Below are 21,690 nucleotides of genomic sequence, written 5' to 3'. Positions count from 1 at the left end.
AAAATACCAACAGGGCCAAACATTTGTGAAAACTCTCCAGAGGAAGGGAGAATTTTTATTCTTAGACCAGCAGGCCTGAAGGAGCAGACACCTTATCAAGTTCCTGCTATGGTGTGCTGCTGTGGGCACCATCTCATCTGCGTGCCCCGTGGAGCTTAGATGGTCAACGGTGTAGCAGGGTGCCACCTCATGTCTGCCTCAGGTCAGTGAACTGCTGGGATCCCTGCTATGTAGGAACAGCAGACTGTGGAGCCTAATGCTACAGACAAAGGGGACGGGTGGGGACATTACACATACTGCATGGCACATAGCTTGGAATAACTATGGTAATGAATCATGTTCAGAAGTGGTCCTTAAATATTCTATGACAAAATTCACAGGGGCACAATGTGTCCACATATGTAGTAGCCCAAACCATTCTCTCCAAGTAGCAACTATTTCTTGCAGTCAAGGGTAATCTTGTACTTGAAAGCCAGTTGCCTCGGTGTGATGGACATGGACTGAATACTGTTCTCTTCAACCTTATTTCCCAAGCACTGGTTTATCTTTTTCTTTTGAAATGGTGCTGAAGATCGAACCCAAGGCCTCAGGCATGCTAAACACAGTTTATCTTCGTCCCCTCCTAATAAACTTTGAAGTTATGATAACTGCTACCTTTCCAAACCAGAGAACATGATAAGGTAGGTTGGGCAGCATGCCCAAGGCTTCACAGCTAGTCAATGAATGGTAGGGCACAGATTTAAGGCAGGCAGGTCCATTCTGTAGAACCTGTGCTCTTGATTGCTGCCCTAAGTTGCCCTGCCCATCTTTTTTTACAGTAGCTTTGTTCTACCCACTGTGCTGTGCCCTCTGGCAAGAGCTGAGAGAGGACAGTGAAATCCAAAAGCCTATCCAGGACTGTGACAAGACAGACCCTGTCCTGTAAGCTTCTATGAATCCCTTTCTCTTCCCACACACCTCCATAGGCTGCCTGGGCTTCTTGCCTTCTACACCTCTGACCGACTTTTCTTCTCTACCATCATCCTTGGAAATCCAGTCAGAGTCCAGCTCCTCCCCAAAGCTATGTGACCTGCTAGCCTCTACCCTTCCTCAAGAAGTTTCATTATTCCCTGTGCTTATTATATTGGGCATGGCACCCTTAGTGAGTTCACTTTATGTGTTATAACTGACACTTTCTTTAGCCTCCAGTGACCACTTTCCTCTTCTCTGTGTCCCTCACTACACTGGACACTGGGAAGATACTCAATGACTGAGCAACTTCCTCCCCCCCCCCCCCCCCAGCCAGGCAGAATGTCAGAGTTGCTTGTGCTGTAACAAAGTTAGATCCCCAGCCTTTGCCTTTTCTGGAGCTTACCTTGTCTCCCCTGCTGAGCCTCCCATTATCTGGTGGAGAAAAGAGACTCAATCACAGCTGGGTGAATGGTGGGTGGTGAGAAAGGACATTTGGGGCTGGTCAGAGTTGAGCTGCTCATTGTTCAGATCGGCCACCATGAAGTGCGGTCACTGCTCACTTTGCCTGCAAGGCAAGGACGTTGATAGCAGACTGCATCTATTCTCCATCTAGCCTTGGCAGTCTCTGCAACCTAATCAGTAAGTGAGAGCAACATGCAGGCAGCCAGGCCAGCCCTCTGCAGCTCACGTCTTCTTTTTGTGAAAGTAGAGAGAACTTTAAGGAAGAAGGCATAATGGATTGTTAAGACACAAAATCCCAAAGAAAGAGACAGGTGGAGCAGGCAACATAGGGAAATTGGTGGGGGTGGTGGGTGAACATGGGGGGTGGGGAACAGGGGCACATCCGTAGGAGGGTCCGTCCCGAACAGCTGCATCCTGTACACCTGCACAAACCACCGTGTCCACTGGGGATGCCTCCATTCAGCCAACCACCAGGCTCACCTGTCCACTGAGGGGAGGCAGAAGGGGACAGGGCAGGAAGGGTAAGCAGAGGAGAGTGCAGGCCCAAGAAACCCAGTCGGCAGCCACTTCCCACCACCACTGCCAATGTTCTGGGCCGCTGAACACGGTCCTAAGGAAAAAGCTGGGACCAGAGGCCAGAAAGTCCATAAAAATCCAGAAAGAGATTAAAGGATCACTTTGTAACATTAATTTTTTTTTATTAAGAAGACAGATATTTTATAGTACTTCTTTTTTTTCTTTTTTTTTTGTAAAAATGGTATACATGAACCAATACAAAATGCGAATGGGAACATATGAATGTGGAGTTTCTTACACTGTAACATTGTCCTTGTACACCTTAGAAACAGAACTGGCCTAGAGGGAAAAACAAGACGTCGGCGTGACTAAAGAACAAGCTTATTTGGCATCAATTATACATCCTTCATTATTTTATATTCCTTTAAAAAACACAAAAAAAAACAAGTTTGTTCTTTCTTCACTCTAAAAAAGTGATCAACCTGTACAAAGTAATACTCAACAATACATTTCAAACAGTGCACTGTATACTTAAGAAAATACATAAACCAATATACAACTAAAATCCGTAATTTCCTGTTTTTGCTTTGTTTTATTATTATCATTATTATTATTATTTCCAATGTGTGGGGCCTACACTTTGCAATCTACCTGAGACGGAAAAAACACCAATCAAAACACATGAACCTGAGACATGTCGACATTGTAAGCCATAACGTTACATCAGGAACACTGCACTACTGTACACTTCAAAACAAAAGGTGGGAAGTCCCGAAAATGAGATGCCAATTCTGTGAACAATGATAGGGTATTTTTTTTTCCTGGTTTTTGTCTTTCATTTTTTTTTCTAAAAACAACAACTGAAAAAAGCTTTCAACAACATGCTAAATGGTTCTCACCCTTTGATATGGTTACACTATGGTCAGAATGGGTGCTAAGGGCTCGGAATAGAGCTGCACATTATAAAATTCTTGAAAAAGGGTTGTTTGTTGTGGCTTTTTGTCTTGGTTAAATGCCTAGGGATAGGAGAGGGGTCAACAAAATGCTGCTCGATAATGGATTTTCCTTTACATACCAGTCCATTCCCAAAAGGCCCCCATATTGCAATGGTTCTATCAAAGGTTAAAATAAAGACAAGAAAAATAAACACGCTTTCAAATAACAAAGAATTGACACTTTTTCCCCTTAAATAAATCAGCGTAAGTTTTCCACATAATGTAACAATAGTAAAAATGCACCTTGCAAAATCCAAAAGTACTCACTGAAAATGTTATATAATATATATTTATATATATATATATAGATAGATCTATCTTTTGTGATGCCATCTTTCCGTAGGGACTGTTATCTGGAGTCTGGAGCCTTATCAAACATCACGGTCAGTTGACTGTCGTCCTCTAGGGTCACTTCTAGATTTCCCAGCTGCTTCGGTGAAAATCCCCACATCGCTTTAACAACATGTCAGTGGTAACCTGACTCCTCTAGCTTCTCCCAAGGCTCCTGTCTACGATATGTTCAAGGTAACTTCTTTGAGTAGCTATGCACTATGGCTGCCATCATGCGAGATTGAGAATTTTTTTTGGCAGATGGTTCTTAAGGCTGAGGAAAGAGGCCAAGGCTAGTGTATGAAAGGTAGAAAGATAAAAACACTCACATTTGAGTTTTGATTAAGTAACTGAAAATCCCTACATGCTGTTTTTCCACCTCTGCTCTGACCTTTAGAGATGATCGGCAGCAGACCAGCGTGAGAACAATACTGGCCCTTCTTTTGTACCTCCTGCCTTTGTCAAGCCAAATCTGAAGGAATGAAAGTTTCACACGGATTCAAGTTGGAAATCCCAGCATGACAAATATCTGTAATATACAGTACATGCAGGCCACATCCTACTGCCTTCCTAACTAAGCACAAAGGAAAAAAAAAAAAGAAAGGAAAAGAAACAAAAACAAAAAACCTGTCCCCTTCAGTCACTCGCACCACACGCAGACTTGCTGTTTCCTACAAATCAGTGAGAAGTAAGGCCGATTGGGAAAGGTGGATGGTATCACTTGAAACAGAAAAAACCAGAGCAGAACTGTCTTTTTCCCCACCCCCTACTTGCCCTCCTGTGGCAACTCAAATTTGTCCACTTATAAGGGACAGACCTCCCTGTCAGGTCTGTTTAGGGCACTGAGAAAGGAGGAGTCCTTTCCGCCCCAAACTTTTTCAGGACAGCGTGGGGTATCTATACTGAGCCATCTACAGATACAAAACTAAAGACAGACTCAATCTCATTGTGACACACCTCACTTGCAGATAACCCTGTACAGTAATGTAGTTCCACAGCAAACAGAACAGTTTCGGAATCACAGTCTACTTTTCTAGTCTTCACTGCTCTAAGTATCTGAAACATGGGCTGCAGCAAAGAGTGTTCATTGTTTGTTCACCCAAATCTTTACGACAACAGAGAAGAATGCATTATGGATACACTAAATTCTGAACTATGAGATCTAAACTGTGCTGGTTCTCCTTTTATGAAACTGAATTGGGAACAGAAAGCAGTTACCTTAAATACAAACGAAAGGAAGTAAAAACTATAACAAAACTGGGGAGGAAGAGTCTTAAGGAATCCCAGCAGGCAAATTCCAAAAAATGGGAGTTTTATGAGGGGGGATCCCAAATTGAAAAATAAATTTATACAAAGGAAAAGGGGTGGTGGTGGTGGGGGGGAACACAACAGATAAACAAAAAACAAGGCACAGAATTTTCTGCAATCTACTGAAACAAAATCCAAGTGGCCAAGTTTGACTTGGTAAGAAGAAATAAAAATTTTAAAAAAGAAAGAAAACCAAACCAAAAAACAAAACAAAACAACAACAAAAAAGAACAACAATCCACAAACAGCTAAAAAGAGGTGTCAAACAGCAGAGTGTACTTTTCAAAGAACATTTTTTTTTAACATAGCAAATCCCAAGCCTTCCCAGTCTCACACCTTTCCACCCATTCGTAAAAAAACACACGGGCTTCTCGCACGTTCCAATACCACTGTCTCTTTATCATCTAAATAGGGCCAGTTGGACACCTCATTGAAAGAAAAAGGCTGATCTAGATGAAGTACTCTTTCTTTTCTTCGGAGTTGTTCTGTCCTCCTTCTGCATTGATTATAGCTGTGTCTGCGTCTGCTGCGTCATCGGCTCCTTTGGCTTCATGAGTGAAGTATGTACCTGAAAGATGAAGGGGTAAAGCACCGTGACTGTCTGATGGCCTCTGCGTAAAGTGGTACAGAGATGGCAACTTGCTTTATGGCCATCATCAGCCGAAGTGGTGTGCAGGCAGCAGAGGGGAAAAAACAATTGGAAGAAGAGAGCGAGGTGGGTGAGACAAATGGGGATCCGGGGGTTCCAAAGGCACCACTCCAACTGAACCGCTGCGATATAATTCAGCAAATGAGACATTAGAGCAGTGATTATGACCAGAGGATGTCAGCAGAGGAAGACGTGAGTGGGAGCTAAAATGCAGAAAGCTGGAGAGCTGCTGACTTACGCATCAACAGTAAACACCAAGGACCAATGACCAGCGATGTGCACGCACGTGGGTAAAGGCCAAAGCAAGGAAGAGCAATTAGCCAATAAATGAATTAGGGCCCTGATGGCGCTTCTACTGTCATCTCAGATCTTTTACTTGAACCACAGTCTCCTGGTTTTGTGAACCATGATTGGCTACTCATAGGTGACAATGTACTTGAACTTGCACAGGGATGTTTGATTTTCCTATGCTTTCCATTTCATAGTGGAGTTCCAGATCGAGAAATAATTTGACATTGTAATGGCTGGAATCAAGGCTTAGGCTCTGTCTTCATGAACAAGTGATTCTCTCTCACCATGTAACTGTAGCCTGGACCCGGATTCATGGATTTGCTAATTGGCACAGCCACTTTACAATGACAACAGACAGAACGTTAACAAAGTCGGTGACACTCTTAGCACCAAATCTCAAGAGTTTACATGGAGAAAGACAAAGACAGCACCTCAGAATAGTAGGTAGGTAGAACTTAAAACTGCCTGGTATAGATAGTCAAATAGTCCTCCTCCCATTATATGCTGTATCCTGAAGAATCTGACTCTTAAAGCCTGAGGCAGTTTGTTGTGTCTTCAGATTTTAACTTGAGGAACTGGAGCAGCAGGAGGTCAAGTGCTCCTCTCCTTTGTTCTTTCTCCTGCACTAACATGCAGGCCTTCTTTCCAGGTCCTCTACAGACACAATGTGGACTGCCCAGCTCGCTGGCCTCACCTCTGTAGCTCTACCTAAGCACACTGAGGCAGGGATTCTGGGCCACACAGCCCCAAGAGTCCCAACTGTTTTGTGTTTGACATGGACACTTCCTCTCCTAAAGTATGTTGCCAAGTGCCTTGGACTTCCACTGCTGTGTCCTCAGGCCCTCCCCCAAACCCAAGTTACAATCAAGCAGTATGCAAGCACCTAGCAGAAAACCCCACAGGATCATCCCCTAGTGCTTGAGAAAAACAACTGAGAAAGACAAGCGCTGACAAAGAAAAGGAAGGCTAAATTACCAGGAGGGAGAAGAGGCTTGGAGCAGCATGAGGCAGAGAGGAGGAGCGCTAGCAAGGATGATTGCCCACCCAGACTCACAGCTGAGAAGTGTGATGATTAATGGCAATTTAAATCAATTGCACTGATAATTTTAAAAATACATATTTATGTGGCTTTTAAGGAAAATGATCTTCTTTAACCTGGACACCTCACACCAAGGAAGTATTCTGGCTCCCTGGACCAGCTAACCAAGATTTTGGGGACTGTGAACCAGACCTGCAGTCTCCTGGAAAACAGACACATATAGGTGTGCTTTTCCGTGTGTGTAACCTTGGAGGTTCACAGCATACCTTGCAGGAAACCTCTACTTTATCAAAACCTTGGAGGTTCACAGCATACCTTGCAGGAAGCCTCTACTTTATCATAACCTTGGAGGTTCACAGCATACCTTGCAGGAAGCCTCTACTTTATCATAACCTTGGAGGTTCACACCATACCTTGCAGGAAGCCTCTACTTTTTCACTTTGACTCTAGCCCCAGTTATGGACTGGAGAGTAACAACTCTACAACACTTTGTATTTAGAGCAAATCCAAATCAAGGAGTGTTCCTCATCAGCTCCAGAGTCCTCATCAGCAGAAACTACTAAGATTTGTTTCCCCCCCCCTTCTCCCAGTTTCAGGAGTGAGATAGATTGTGTGGTCACATACACCAAACTTCCTACCAATGACAACCTCGTGAAGTCCCCCAATACAGGGGCTGTGGTGGCATGTTGCTCCAGCCTGCCAAAGCACCTTGCTTACCTTTATGTCTGGCAAAATAGCGGCCTAGAATGATGAGCAAGCATAGCATGGCGAACACCACCACGGCCACGACGCCGCCAATCACCGCGTGGTCCACCGCTCTTATTGCGCCCTCTTCACCCGCTCGGGAGTCTGTTGAAATCAGAAGAGGAATAGGGATGTAGAGCTTATTACGAGACACCAGAAGCCGCGGTGACCGTCTCCAAGGTCACAAGGTCACCTTTTTTTAAATGGAGGAGTCAGAGAGAACAATGCAGATGGATCAAGTCACACAGCGGGAACAGACTGACCTGTCCAATGTGAATTGATCTGTTCTCCCCACAAGGCGATTTCATTATAAGCAGCAGAGGAGCATTGCTGCACTGGGGTGAGCTTAGGGAGGCAGAGAGGGGCAGTATGGAGCCTGTGCGGTCTTCACCTCATCTTAGCGTTCACTTGTTCTGTATCCGCTTTCAGAGATCACTAAAGAGGCTGTCCTAACTACTTAAGGGCACCCCAAATGGCACCTTTAGGCTGTCCCAGGGACTGTGGTGGGGATGACCGAGTATGTCCCATGACTTATCCCCCAAATGTGCATAGGGAAGGCGAGGTGCTCAGAGGCCACAGCTGCGTAGAGATAAAACCAGGACTGCAACACTAAGGACAAGTGACATGCTTGCTACATTCAGGATGGATGAGGGAGTAAGTCTCAATTTAAAACCTAAAATCCTATTTCAAAAAGAGACAGCAAGGAATAATAGTCCATTGCCTTGGACAGATTTTATTTTATTTATTTAACACCTCGCAATGCAATTAATTTCCCTTTATAAGCATCACTCCCTCAGGATGTCTTCCTCTGACTGAGGAGCGACATGTTTGGCTGGGAAACAACTCCAAAATGAACCCAGAATGAGCTATGGTGATGCTGAATGGATGTATGGCAGTGTAAACAATTTTAATTTAGGAATGTGGCTACATCAACCTTAGCTGAAATCCTAATGGCACCTAAGATTTATAATGTAGTAAAAAACAATTATTCTCCCGTTGATTAATACATTAACATTTTGGAGTGGAAGCTAAACCATTGTCTTTTTTTTATTGAGTCAAGTACGACACCTCCATTAAAATGATTTACTAGCTGCACCTTACAATTTAAGCACAGCAGCAACAGAAACGGTAAAAATCTTTTAACTTTACATGATTTGTGAAGTCATATGTGAAGGATTTACCATTTAAATCTTTCAGTACAAGAAGCACATGGCCTATAAATCTGTCCCCCTTGCAGTTGCTGGATGCCTAAGAGAAATGCATTTCACCAGGAAGACCAAGAGTGCAAATTCAAGTCAATTTCTAAGAAAGATTTATCTCTGTCTCTCTCCAAAGAACAGAGCAAATCTCTGAAGCCTCCACCTCTAATAATATTTGAAGTTTATCGATCAAGTGTACAGACCCGTGACAGCTAAAGGTAATGGCGCTCTTTTGAGCCGAAACCTGATACAACGCTTTCAGCAGGAGGGCGTGATTTACACTCTCTATCGATATTTCCAATTCTGCTCGAGAGTAAGTACTGAAGGATGTGGGAGAATAACGTGACTGAGGCCATGAAAAGTGCTTTAATTAAAAGAGTTTAAATTTAAAAATGGTGTATCTAAAGTGTTTCATTAAGTTATCTTTGAAAGGACTAAAGAAAAACTCAAGCCCAAACCCAAACAGAAATGCCAAAGCAGAGGCAGCAGCAGGTCGCCCAGGACAACAGGATGATGGGAGTTTAATTGGAGGATGGAGATGGGTTGGAGGCAGAGCACTGCAGCCAATTAGCCTGCTCCGTGATGTGCGAGCCCCTCCAGCAACGTGTCTAATAAGCTCCACTCGAAATGTGGTGGAGAGGAATCTCTAGCCTCAACCCAAGTGTTGCCCATTACAGACAGTGCAGCTTCCGTTGTCTTGAAAGTCGCTCCAGCAAGGCAGAACTTGGCTATGGAAACTGTTTTTTTCCTTTAAGAGACAACAGAGCTTGTTGACAGGACACAATCCCCTTGGGGTATGAATTAATTACTACTCTAGCTGCTGTGACAAAATACCTGACAAAAACAATGTATTTTGGCTAACAGTTGGAGGGTCCAGTCCATCATGGTGGGAAGGCACGGCAGCGGGAGTGTGAAGTGGCTGGTCACACTGCTTCCAGACAGGAAGCAGAGAGAGATGAATGTTGGTGTTCCACTCGCTTTCTTTGTTTTATTCAGTCCAGGACCCCAGCCATGGGTGGTACCACCAACATCCCCAATGGGTCTTACCTCTTCTGTTGAACTCTTCTAGAAATACTTCCATAGACACATCTGATGGCGTGTTTCCATAGTGATTCTACATCCAGTTAAGTTACAAGATTAACCATTACAAGTGGTTACTGTACAGCAACACTGTATAGATTCTACTAGATTCTAGTGTCTGCTGGAGGAACATGGAAACTCACCTCAATTGCAAAAATCTAAATGTCTTCAAAGACCAATGGGCACAAAAATAACAGCAAAGCCATTCAGTTGGGTTTTCTTCAAGCAGCTGTTAAAATAGGGAATCTCATGGTGATGAGAATTAGATGATCTCCTGTTGCCATGGGCTTCAGATTTACTGAAATTCTTGTCTTTGATGTCTTAGAACTGAAACAGTGATGCCAGGTATTGAGGAGAGCTATAAGAGTTGAGTGGGTGAAGAAAGGTTCTGTCCTGGGAAGAATGGGAGTAGACTGAAGCTTCAAGATGTCTGTGACCTAGCTCTCAACCGTCCCGCCCACTGCTACAGGAAAGCCAGAGGTTGAGACAGTGTGTGTATGTGGGAGCTCTAGGACAACAAAATAACAAGAGGGGGAAAAAAAACCCCTCAAAGAGCATGCATTTGTGGGATTTTTTTTTAATGTGCTCTAACCACTCATCTGACCTTAGCCCTCCATGAACTTAGAAGTGTATGTGCTCCGTGTTTCTATTTTCCACCTGCACTTAGCCCAAATTAAATCCTTTTATTTTCACTTTCTCCTCCACCCTCAAGGATATACATGCAGATATATGCATATAAATGCAATCTCTCTCTAGCTATCTTCTGATACTAGCTTTGATCAGAAAGCTTACTACTGCCAGTTAATCACCAAGACAGTTTCCCTGCTTTCAATTACAGCAGATGGACACAGAAAGTAACTGATGTTTAATTTACAGGGAACACTGCTGGTTATGGGCTCTTCACTGCCTCTCCCCACCCCATTCCCACCCCTGGGTTGATTGTGGGAGGCAGTGATAGAGCTGTACCTGTTTGTAAGTGGCCATTACTGCCTGGCCTTTCCCATGGAGAGCAGAACTGTTTCTAGACTCATCTCTCTCCTTCTGTTTCTGCTTGCAGGATGGGAGGGAGCTTTCCAATGGTACCATAGAGTAGCTCAAAGTGGTTCGGGTGACACTGTTTACTTAAGCACTGGGTAAGCATTGCCTTCATCCACAGGCTGGTGCCTTGCTGGTCACAGTAAACAGCAGCACACACTGCCACAGGGAAACACTCTGCCTGATAGTGTAGGATAAAAACAAGTGACCTATTTAAACCTCCAAAAGGTGAGTCTTCCTGGCCATTCCATTGGCCTTGATGTTTCCTGTTCTCACTGCACGAGAATCTGGACCAAATCCTTGAGAAATTACTTCTAAGAGTAAAGGCAACAGCTTTCACCATAGCCCAAGGTCGTCTTCTACAGGGAGATCCTTTCAGGCAGGTCCTGCCTCACTTAGTGCCAGCTTTTCTAGGGACAGCTCCAGATTTCAGCTTCCTTTTCTGGTCAGGCAGACAAGGAAACCAGAGGCCAATTCTATAGCTGCCCCAGCTTTTCAATGGAAAAAAAAGTGTGAGTGCAAAGCACGTATAAATGAGCTCGATCCTCAGGTAAATGGACCTCTCTTTGGCTTGTATCCTAACCCATACTATAGTTCTTCCTCTGGCCCAGCAGGTATGAGCATGTTTCTATCCTCGGGTAAGCTTGGCCCATGTCATTCTGGAGAGGAACATCACGCTTATGCTTGGTATAAGCTCATAGCATAAGGAACCAAGAATATCCAAGAACCAAGGTGATTAGGCAACACAGTACTTCCAGTGAATTAGGCTTAGCTGTTGGATAATGCTTGGACTGCAATGTGAATGCTACAAGGTGTTCGTGATGACTCCAAGTTGTGATACTTCTGCCTGTTTCGTCCCATCCAGCACTTCTACAGATACACCACAAACTGTTCAGAACTCATGACTTAGCTCTTTTGGCAAAAAACTATAACGACTTGGCTCTAGGCCTTTTTGCAGAATGTTAAGTTGGCAACTAAAGCTTGGGTTATAGCTTCAGTCTTTTAACCACCCTGGGCTTGCTTCTAGAATCTCAGAAATCTCAGGGGAGGAAACCCAAAAAACAACAGTGATAACAAAACTCTCAAAAGGGATGCCCCAAACTGTTGGTTTTTTTGTTTTGTTTTTCCCGGGGTTAGCTGACCATCTGTTCTTATTGAGAAAAGTCAAGGAAGTGTTCTCAGGCCTAGGCCTGACAAACAATGCAGCTGCAGCTAGACCATGGGTCTCCTCTCCGCTCTTCTCGCAGACTCCGCCTTCTCTCTGCTGTTGTTCACTCCTTCAACCACTTGCTAGAGCCTCGTCATTCTTCACACAGCACTCCACTGCCTGTGTTGAAAATAGGCCTCCACATGGGATTCTGGTTTCTATGGCTACTTTACTACCTGGCATGGGGCACATACAAAAGCTGCCACATGAATGGCATAATCTTGGATCTGTCATAAGCCTCCAACGCTTTGCTGCCAAAACAAGGATCCACGGGTAGCCAGGGAATGACCGGTATGTCCCTCGACAGGCTCCTGGCAAGGAGAGACATTGGCAGAGGGAAGCATTGAGTGGAACCCTCACAGCAACTGCAGTCTGCCCATTTGGAAACAGGGTGGAGTTCAAGGTCAATGCTTTTGCCAAAAAGGATCCTAAATTTTCTGCCTCTGAGGTGAAGTTTGAAATCTGCAATGTGGGGCCCAATGGCTGTTGCAATGGTGTGCCCTCACAACTGAAACTTCCTGGTGCAGACTTTAAGGTCATTTGTTGAAGTTGGGAGGGCTAGACACCCTCAGATTCATTCTTCTCAGAGGTTCTCAGGTTAAAAATCGATGCTTAAAATGGTGAAGGTTCTAATGAGATGAGTCTTCCATTCTTATTTATGGGCCCATCCTGATTCTCAGCCCTACCCCGTCAAGGAGAACAAGGGAAAGTTCAATTGTTGACTTCTTGCAAGGGTTCTGTCACTTGGCTCAGTGGAGGTCTTTCTGGACAAGTCATTTTAATTAAAACTCCTAGAATTGGTGTTTATAATAGGAATGCTGCCTCTAGCTCCCCAGGGCTCTAGGGATTAGTCTCTCTCAGAAAAGGCTTAATGACTGTGATGTCACTTGCTACTTCTTGCTAGGAAGAAAGAGAAAGCCCAGCAATAAGTATTCGAAACATGAAGCACAGCCAAAAATAAAACCAAACCCCACACATGCACACAACACCTGTGCGATCTGAAGACTGTAGCTCCTCATTTTCATCACCTACTGCAGCCCTCATCTACGGCAACCAAAATCAGCGTGCATTTTCAAAAGCACAACTTTATTACGGAAGGGGGACAAACTGAATGGCAAGCACTGACAAAATGCCACATTATTTGCTAATCCTAATATGTTATTCTTCTTTAAGATTTGCTTTTCTCAGCACCAATTCAATTATAGATGCTACAAATCCTTCTGACATTTAATTCCCTCTTGTCAGAGAGTAGTAAATGTATACAGTACATGCACAGCTTTCCCATTAAGATGTTAATATATATTGGACCACACTAGGCTTTATGCTGCATAACCTTTCCTTTCTGTCTTCTTAGAAAATGGCAGGGAAGGAATAAACATAAGGCAAGAACACTACGAAGATCCCCACACAGCATGCCAGGCAGTTACTATCAGACGTCAGCTGCATTCAATCCAAGCAATGTCACTGGAATCTTACTGGCATTTCCAAGGGACCATGTTAAGCTACTTCAAGGAAAACTGCAGCAATCCTCGTCATGGTGCCACTGGGAGCTCCCTTAGTGTTCATTTAAATAAGGCTTGCACACAGGTAACAGCTGTATACTGTCACTATCCGGTGACCAGGACTTGTGCTCTCAGCCGGTCACTAGTGGGCTGCTGTCCAGGCGCAGGTGCAGCAGGGGGTGATCAGGAGCCCATCTTCTCTGCCTGATCCTTGGAAAAGAGCACTAGCTTTGCTATCAGATGATCATGGATCAAAGTTGAACTCCATCTCTTCCCCTTGTGACTTCAGATAGGCCAATCACATGCTCAGAGACATGAGCTCAATGATGTACTTCAGAGTAGCTTTCAGGGATCGGAGTATGGCTGAATAGGGAAGTAAATGTCTAGCTTGGGGCTTGGCCTACCATAGGGACTATGTAGTTCTTGCTATCTACTGTATGAAAACTTAAGGAGGATTTTCCCAGGTCTTTTTGCTGACCTCGGCAAAGCTCCTTAGAAGTAAGTGTTGCATTATATGCTCAGCATTGCTCACACATGGTCTGATGCCCCTAGATACTGATCTGAAATCATTAGGCATTCTTTTCACTTATAAAGAATTGGCATATGCATACCCAATGGCCTTGTTGTCCTTTATGGTGGCCCAGATGGCTAAAGGCCATCTGGTGGAAGTTATGACTCAGGTATACCACTTGAGTATTGAAGATTAAATAATTGTGGGCAATTAATGATAAGAACAATGTTTATTTTTCAAATGCTTAATTTTCTTCCTTTTCCAGATACCCAGCTTAGTTTCAATTAACCAACAGTGGAAGTTTTACTGCAACAGGATGCAAATCCCCCAAAAACATTTAGTGTGGTGGGAGAGACCTCTTGCTCTATGCATCTCATAACTATATCAACCTAGCAAAAGCATGTGCCTTTTTTTTTTTTTCATTTTTAAGCAGGAGGAAGGCAGTGGGCATGAAGTGGAGTTTTCCTCACGGGCCATACACTTGATAAAGAGGTCACAGCTCTAAAGTACTTATTTCCTAATAGCCATTCCTACCGGAACCTGTCTTGGTAGAAAAATGCTGCAACAGACTTCAGGCATTTGGGGGTATGAGTAGGATAGATTCATGAACATGGTGAAGTCACCCCAAAGCAGTGTCCAATCTGCAGAACTATAATTCACACTATGCACTGTGACCCACTAACTTTTTAATTTGGAGGGAGGGAAAATTTCTATTTGGTGGGGTCTCCTTCCTGTCTGTGGTGCAAATAGTAGCATGCTGGATTATGGGAAAGCCCTAAAGTGAAATCCAGTCGCACACTGGACAAGCTGGCATGGACACCATTAGTTTTTTTTGCGTGTGTGACATGAATTTATCATTCTTCTACTTCATCTTTCAAAGTGATGGGATTACTGGCATGCACCACCACACTCAGCTTTAGTTTTAAAAGAAGGAAGCTTACATGCCTTAACCTTTCCCACCATCACTTTCCCAAGAGCATTTAAGACCAAATTTATCTTTTACGGAACTCAATGGGACAGTGGCACTGAAAACATCGGAGCAGAACGTAGGTCTTCTAAGGGGAAAGGGCTTGATTTTCCCAGGTCAGGCAGCTCAGGGCTCTATTTCTGACCCCCCCAACACGTTCCCTGGATGCACACAGTGGGCTCTATGTCTGATCCCCCACGTTTCCTAGATACAAGGCTCTATGTCTGATCCCCCATATTTCCTGGATGCACACGTGGAAGTGCAGAGCGCCACAAGGAGCTGTGATCCCAAACATGCCAGAGTGAAAGAAGCTGGAGTTCAGGAAAACACATGTTCACATTCTGAGTGACTCTTAAGTAAATGACTTACTTAGTCACACAGAATCCACTTTCCTCTTTTAAATTAACCCTTTCATAAGAATCTGGCAAGATTTTTATGGAAAGCCCCCTACAGCTGGCTCAGCCATCAGGTCTTCCTGCCCCACAGTCTTTGCTCATGTGCCTTCCTTAGCTGGTCTCTAGCAACTCCTGGCCCTGCTTTTAACCTTCACGAATCTACTTGTTATCTTTTCACAGCTCCACACAGCCTGGGTCTTCAGTTTGTGTACCTCACTGAAAATTATCAGAGCATCAGACTGCTCTATGAAATCTACAGCTGGCCCAGCTCCCAGTGGGTTTGCTTATCACTGTATAGTGGGAGCCAGCCTGGAGCTAGGCACTTGGAATTCAAATAACTTTGCAGAATGAATAAAAATTAAATAATATATATGAGGGCTGGGTATAGTTAAGGGGTAGTACTTGCCTAGTATGTGCAAGAGCTTGGGTTCAATCCCAAGTGCCAAGGACTATATACATGCAGGTACATGTATGTACGTATGTATAAAATGAGAGAACTTTCTATATTCTAGAAGATGATACAGATGCAAGCTAAATGATACCCCACTTTAGGTTAATGGGACACACTTAACATGTATCTACCAGCCTATCTGGGTTTTACTTTGCACATTTTCTACATTATTATTATTACAATTAGTCTTCTTCAGGAAATCAAATAACCTGTTTACCCAATCTGGAGCACATTTTCTATGGGATTCAGTAAAGTTTCCCAAAATGCAATGGCTACTGAGTTTCTCACATACACTTGAAGCAAGTTCAGCCAGGCTTGTAGGACATTCTATACCAGATAGCACCCAGTCAAAGGTTGTCCCAGTGAGGTATGATGTGTTACCACGTGTGTTTTTATGCATGTGCCCTGTGCATGTTCCCATGGAGACTAGTGGCCAGCCTTCCATGTCATCTTCAGGATTATTTCCACCTCTTGACAGGTCTGTCATTGACCTGTAGCCCACTGATTAGGCTAGATTAACTAGGCAACAAGCTCTGGGAATCCTCCTGTCTCTGCCTACACAGCACTGGGATTATAGATGTGTGCCACCACACCTGGCATTTTTCTGTGGGTATGGGGACTTGAACTCAAGACCTTCCCAGCACCACTCATATGTTTCTAAAGATTGTGAAGGACAAAGAAGATTTTTCCAGATCACTTTTACACTTGGAGGGCAACAAGAGTTGAAAAGAGCTCTGAAATTCTTGCCAGTGCTTTTGCTTCCAAAGCAGGAGATGGATGGTTTGCCTCGATTGTGCTGAGGGCCATTTTCTGGCACACTATTTAAGACCTCACTCCACTGAAAAGTTCCCAGAGGCCCCTTCACTGCTGAAGGGAGAGAGGCAGTTGGAGACATTTTTTGTTAAAAGTTTCAAAATAAGATGGAAGGATAAATATGCTTAAAGCTATTCTATTCCACATGGGTGGCAATAACAACCACCTGCCACCAAGAAACAGCAGATGTAATTGATAAAACAATTCTAAACTTGTGTGGATCTATCATCAATAAAGTTAACATCCAAAAAAGTAAATGAAAGGGCTCAAAGACGAACTGGATAAGCTCCCCAGGTCTGCCAATAATTAAATCACTGAGCTCTGTGCAGCGTCAGTTGTGATGCAGATCGCAGAGGATCAGCTGGGTGGTTTGCTTTGCTGGTTGAGGACCGCACACCATATGCCACATATGCAACTGTCATTAACTGAGGCAGCCCTAGTGAATGGGGAAAGAGGGGCCAGAGGGACGAGAAACAGACAGAACATCATTACTTGGAAGTGTAACACTTATCTGTAACATGGGAAGGATGGGCTTTCTACCCTGATGCAGCAGGGAGTGGATAATATTATTCATTACCACAGTTTAGCATTAAGTGTGCAACACCTACTCTAATTTATTGATGGGCTGTTTAAGACGGGTGTTAACCTGTTTGTCTAGTATTATAATTGAATTCAGTCTCTAGGCTACAGAAATTTGAGAAGTTCATCCTTTCTCAATCAATATGCTCCCCTTCAGTGACCCATTTCAAGACAGCTTCATAAAAAATAATGTATTTTGTTTTAATAAATTTAAACACTATGACAGCTGCTCAATTTTTATTGGTTGTTTTTTTTTTCTCCCTTCAGATGTCTCTTTGCCACTGAGTGAAGCCAAGTTCACAATCAATAGTAATTGATTAATCAGCATCCCCTTTGAACAAAGGTGCTAATCAGTTTTTGATTAGTTTATCAAACCAGATGCAAAGGCAGCCCCAGCCCCAGGCCCAGCCTGCTGGTTCCTGAGTGTGGTAGAGACTTACAGCTCCCAGAAACATGACCACAGTGTCCCTGGAGGGTGTAGGGAAGGGGCAATTACATTTTAATTTAACCGAATTATTATGAACACAAATGGTTTTTGGTGTATTGCTCCTGGTGTAGGTGATTGATAGAAGTGCAGTAGGGACCCATCTGACAGGGAACAGGGCTGAGACTTGGAGTTTTCCTAATTGATGACGCTGGGAGAAGAGGTGCATGACTGATTTAGTCATGTTTTCCCAAAGAGGAGAAAAATTACTTTTGCCTCTCTGAATTATCCTTGCCCAGCTACTATGGTAAGAGGGATCAGGGCCAAATCATGGGAACTTTCTTATGATCCTGGACAAGATCCACTTGTCAGGCCACTGAGTCAAAGGATTGTGTTTAGAGTCCATATCACAACAGAGACTGCCAACACCCAGGAAGGCAAGCTAAAATAGTTTACTTCTAGCATCACATTTTAGCCACGACTCTTATTTTAAAAGACACTTAAGCTAATGCTTTTTTTTTTTTTTTGGTAACTTTTTAAAATACATCACAAACAAGAGGCAGAGAAGAGATGGTGGACAGGCTAGCTATCTTTCTAATACTCTGTTAATTTACCTAATTCTATTGGGATTTGGAAGTCCTTCCTTCATCCAGTCAGGATCAGCTGGGTGCTTGCTGCAAGATTATACATAGCAATGGACAAAACCAATGTGGCCTCCTGGAAGCTGCTGCTCTGGAAAATTCCAACAACTAAGCTCACCCTGGCACATGGCACACAAAAGAACAGTGAGGTCTCCCTGGGGTCTGGTAGAAGCACATGGTCAGCAATAAATCTAGTGCACTCTGGGCGAACTAGGTAGTGCTGTTATCTTTTTCTCACTGAGATATAGTTCAGGATGGCACCTCAAGCATCAGCTATTTAAGGGGGCTGCAGCATTCTTGAGGAAGGGCTGATGTGGAGCCCTGCTTTCCAATGGGTTGGAATAAGCAACCACATGCATTTGACTTAGTTGCTACATTGCAGTGACAAGGAGGTGCCCTGCAGCTGATTTACTAAGTGACTGATCAAAATGCTTAAGCAGCTGTAGCTAGCCAGCAGTGAGTCTCACACATCATGGTAGCTCATCTAAGCGCTCAGCTTTGACCACTTTAAATCTCCTCCCTCCCTCCTTTTTTAGGATATGCTTCTTACTCGGGATTAGTAACACCTAAATCCTGGAATCAAGCATGAAACTTACTTTTGCAAGAGCTCAGTGTGCTGTGAAAAAGGTCTGAGGTAGATAATTAGTTTACATCATGGTGTGTGACAAAACAATTGCCTCCCCTTCCTCCCTGCCCTTCCCTACTGCCTACTTCTAAGATAACTATGACATAGCTTTTGTAGTCTATTCCATAGAAGTAGACAGTCAAAATGAGTTTAAGATCTTGTCACATAATCCAACATCGTTAAATTACTTTGTAATGCAACTCAAGTTCTCCTGAACCATTGTATATTTATACATTATTTTAAGCCATTGAACAGAGTGGCTTTAGTACTCTGCCCTCTACTGCTTGAATGGCACTGAAATATAAATGTCATCATCACAGAGACCAGAAGTGGGTGGGTGAATGGGGAGGAAGAAAATGTCAATACAAATTTGTCCTTTGGTTAGTCTAAAAATCCACACTTGCCAATTGATTACTTTACAAACCAAGTGGCCATTTGGTAGCAGTGGATAGAATGCCCACAGGTTGGACACTGCAGTGCCTTACCTAATAACTAGCCCTTACCTGAGAGGTCCTCACTGTCCAGTTCTTCTGCGGAATTGGGCAACTGAGTAAGGCCTTACAAGTAAAAACAAATCGTTTTTCTTTTCATTCCTCGAGGGACATAAACAAAACACTTAAGAACTGAGGATGAATTTAAGTTTTTTAAAACATGAGCCAAATCTCTTGCTATCTCTCACTTTTATGGATAGCTTGGATGTATTAATCCATAACATTCATTTCTTCAAACATGTAATTTTGTTACTGATACATAATCAAGGCAGAAAGATTCCTCAGTCTCCACTGTTCAAAGCACATGAAACATGAAGGTGAATGTTTAAAATCACTCATTCAAAACAGCATGCAAAAAGAAAAAAAATAAAGCTTGGTTGTTAGCTGTGGATGCTCTGATATATCTCTTAAATACGGATGTATTGAGATGCTACATACTGATGTATGTAAGTTTTATCTCATGTTTCACTATAAATTGAAATCCTTTGCCAATACTGACAAACACAGCTCATTATCAATTTAGGATGATCCAGGATCACATATTTCAAAATGTACATCATCTGCTAACTGCAGATTGCAGGTTATGCTTTCATCAGAAAATCTGATTCACAAATCATTTTGTTAAAGAGAATTTCATAAATCAATGGTATTCCTGAAAAATAAACCCCTCAAAGCTGAGAAAGCAGTCAGGTCAGGAGGTAATCAAGAGAGGGTTGGAATGCCTATATTTCCATCAACCGTGAACCCAGTGATGGCTGGCTAGGATGGTCTCAGCCAGCTCTGATTTGAATTAAGAGTGGTGAAGAACAAAGTAGATCAACAAAAGGTAGTGCATCTAGGAGATGGCTTCCATTTCCTCACATTTTAATCAAGTTTATGAAATATTTTGTTAGTGAGTCAAGGTGGCCTTGGCTAGTGCTCGGCTTGAGTCCCATCTCATTGCCCCAGAAACTCAAATTTCTACAACTTCTCAGATAGAATTTGTCACTTTTAAAGATACTTTGAACCTATTAAGCTGCAAGGTCTATGGAGAGAGACACATGTGTTTATTTTTGCATCTTTCCCTTCTACTGCTGAGCACAATGTTAATAACTTTTGGGCAGTATTTGCTGAATTAATGATTTGGGAATAATCCTCATGAACTAATAGCCAGAACCTAAAAGCAACCAAAACTAATGCCCTGGAGACAAGCAATGGTATGCCGATTGTACTCTTTTTAAATATTTAAGTTAACTAAAGCAATTTTGTCCAAGCGGTCACTAAAGCTTGCATTTTGTAAGATGATGTATAAGAATGGACATTAAGGGCTGGGCTGGGTCTATGAGAGAAGGCTGTCCTGTCATCAGCCCCCCAGGAGGAGAGCCTCCCATTGTGCATAAATGCTCAAGGGCAAGAGCCCAATGAAAACAAGATGGAGCATGTCCCACAGAGCCTGGGTGTCAAAACAGAAGGGCCAAATCAAAATGAGCACTGGGGAGTCCACAGGTGTTTACAAACTATGGACTCAGGCAATACAGGGAACATAGCAAAGCAATGAATTATAGAGGTGACCAAGTAGGGATGCTAGCTATTTGTTCTGAAATGGGATTGGCTGAAAGTGTTCCAGTGTCTAATTGGCTTTATCCACTGTATAAAGACTGATGAATACAATTATTTGAATAACTGTTATAAATGGGCAACACAAAGCACTTCTCTGTTAGTTAATTTATGAATCTGCAGTTCTCAGAAGGCTAATCCCTCACTTCTACGTGGCCCATTGAATATCAAAGCATCTACATACGTGCTTAGTGCCTACTGAGCCACATTAACAAGGAGGTTTCAAGTAGGCAGCTTTATGCTGAAGGCTCGTTTCCCTGGGGAGGGCATTAGAAAGCTAATTTAAAAAATAAAGACAAATATGTTTATGAAATATCATTGATATGCAAAGTTTTCCATTAAGAAGCGACAGACAGTTGATATACACTTCATTAAAGCCGAAACTGACATTATTAATGGTATAAACTTTAAAAAATACCAAATCATCTGGAATCTACCACTCAGATTAAGTTCCAAAGTGAGAAGCCATTTAGGCTAGTGGCATTAAATTTGTTTTTGCACTGTGATAGTCCTACGAATCTACAGCACTCTGCTATAGTTGGAAAATTTCTCATGCCTGGCTATAACATCTGAATAAGTACAACTAGAAAAAGTTTACTGAAGATTCTGGGTGTACAAGAGAGGACAAGTAGAATTTACCTCTGAAAATTGCTTTGGCTTAAGTATTTTTTTTTTCATGTTAAAAATTATATTCCTCTTATTTTCTCAAAGAACAAGACAAAGATGCATTTTATAAAGCAGAGAATATTTTTCAAAAAGTAGCTTCGTGATTTGACAATTATGTGGGAAATTACTTCCTGGTTATTCAAAACGTTCCATTATATATTAAATCTCTTTCTCATTATTTTTAATTAAAATTCAGTTAATAAATTTAGTTAAACTTTGTTAA

General features: G+C 42.8%; 1 protein-coding gene across 8 annotated transcripts in view; it reads right to left on the bottom strand.

Moving 5' to 3' along the window:
* Cadm1 (cell adhesion molecule 1) overlaps nucleotides 1-21,690 on the bottom strand; it is a 371,074-nt gene that overhangs the window by 6,739 nt on the left and 342,645 nt on the right. For 4 of the 8 annotated variants that reach the window (XM_004666446.3, XM_004666448.2, XM_004666449.2 and 1 more), the window contains 2 exons: nucleotides 7,259-7,390; nucleotides 2,087-5,130 (listed from right to left, as the gene is read on the bottom strand). In XM_004666446.3, coding sequence (XP_004666503.1) covers nucleotides 5,012-5,130; nucleotides 7,259-7,390 — 251 coding nt within the window. In that variant the 3' untranslated portion in view covers nucleotides 2,087-5,011. Of the gene's footprint in view, nucleotides 1-2,086; nucleotides 5,131-7,258; nucleotides 7,391-19,217; nucleotides 19,272-21,690 lie in introns of those variants that run through there. The other 4 variants (XM_004666445.2, XM_004666447.2, XM_045144995.1 and 1 more) reach the window with 2 other exon arrangements.

This window comes from Jaculus jaculus, chromosome 3 (assembly GCF_020740685.1).
Source record: "Jaculus jaculus isolate mJacJac1 chromosome 3, mJacJac1.mat.Y.cur, whole genome shotgun sequence".
Taxonomy (NCBI): Eukaryota; Metazoa; Chordata; class Mammalia; order Rodentia; family Dipodidae; genus Jaculus; species Jaculus jaculus.
The sequence above is the reverse complement of the archived record's forward strand: the minus strand, read 5'-3'. Positions and strand labels throughout refer to the sequence as shown.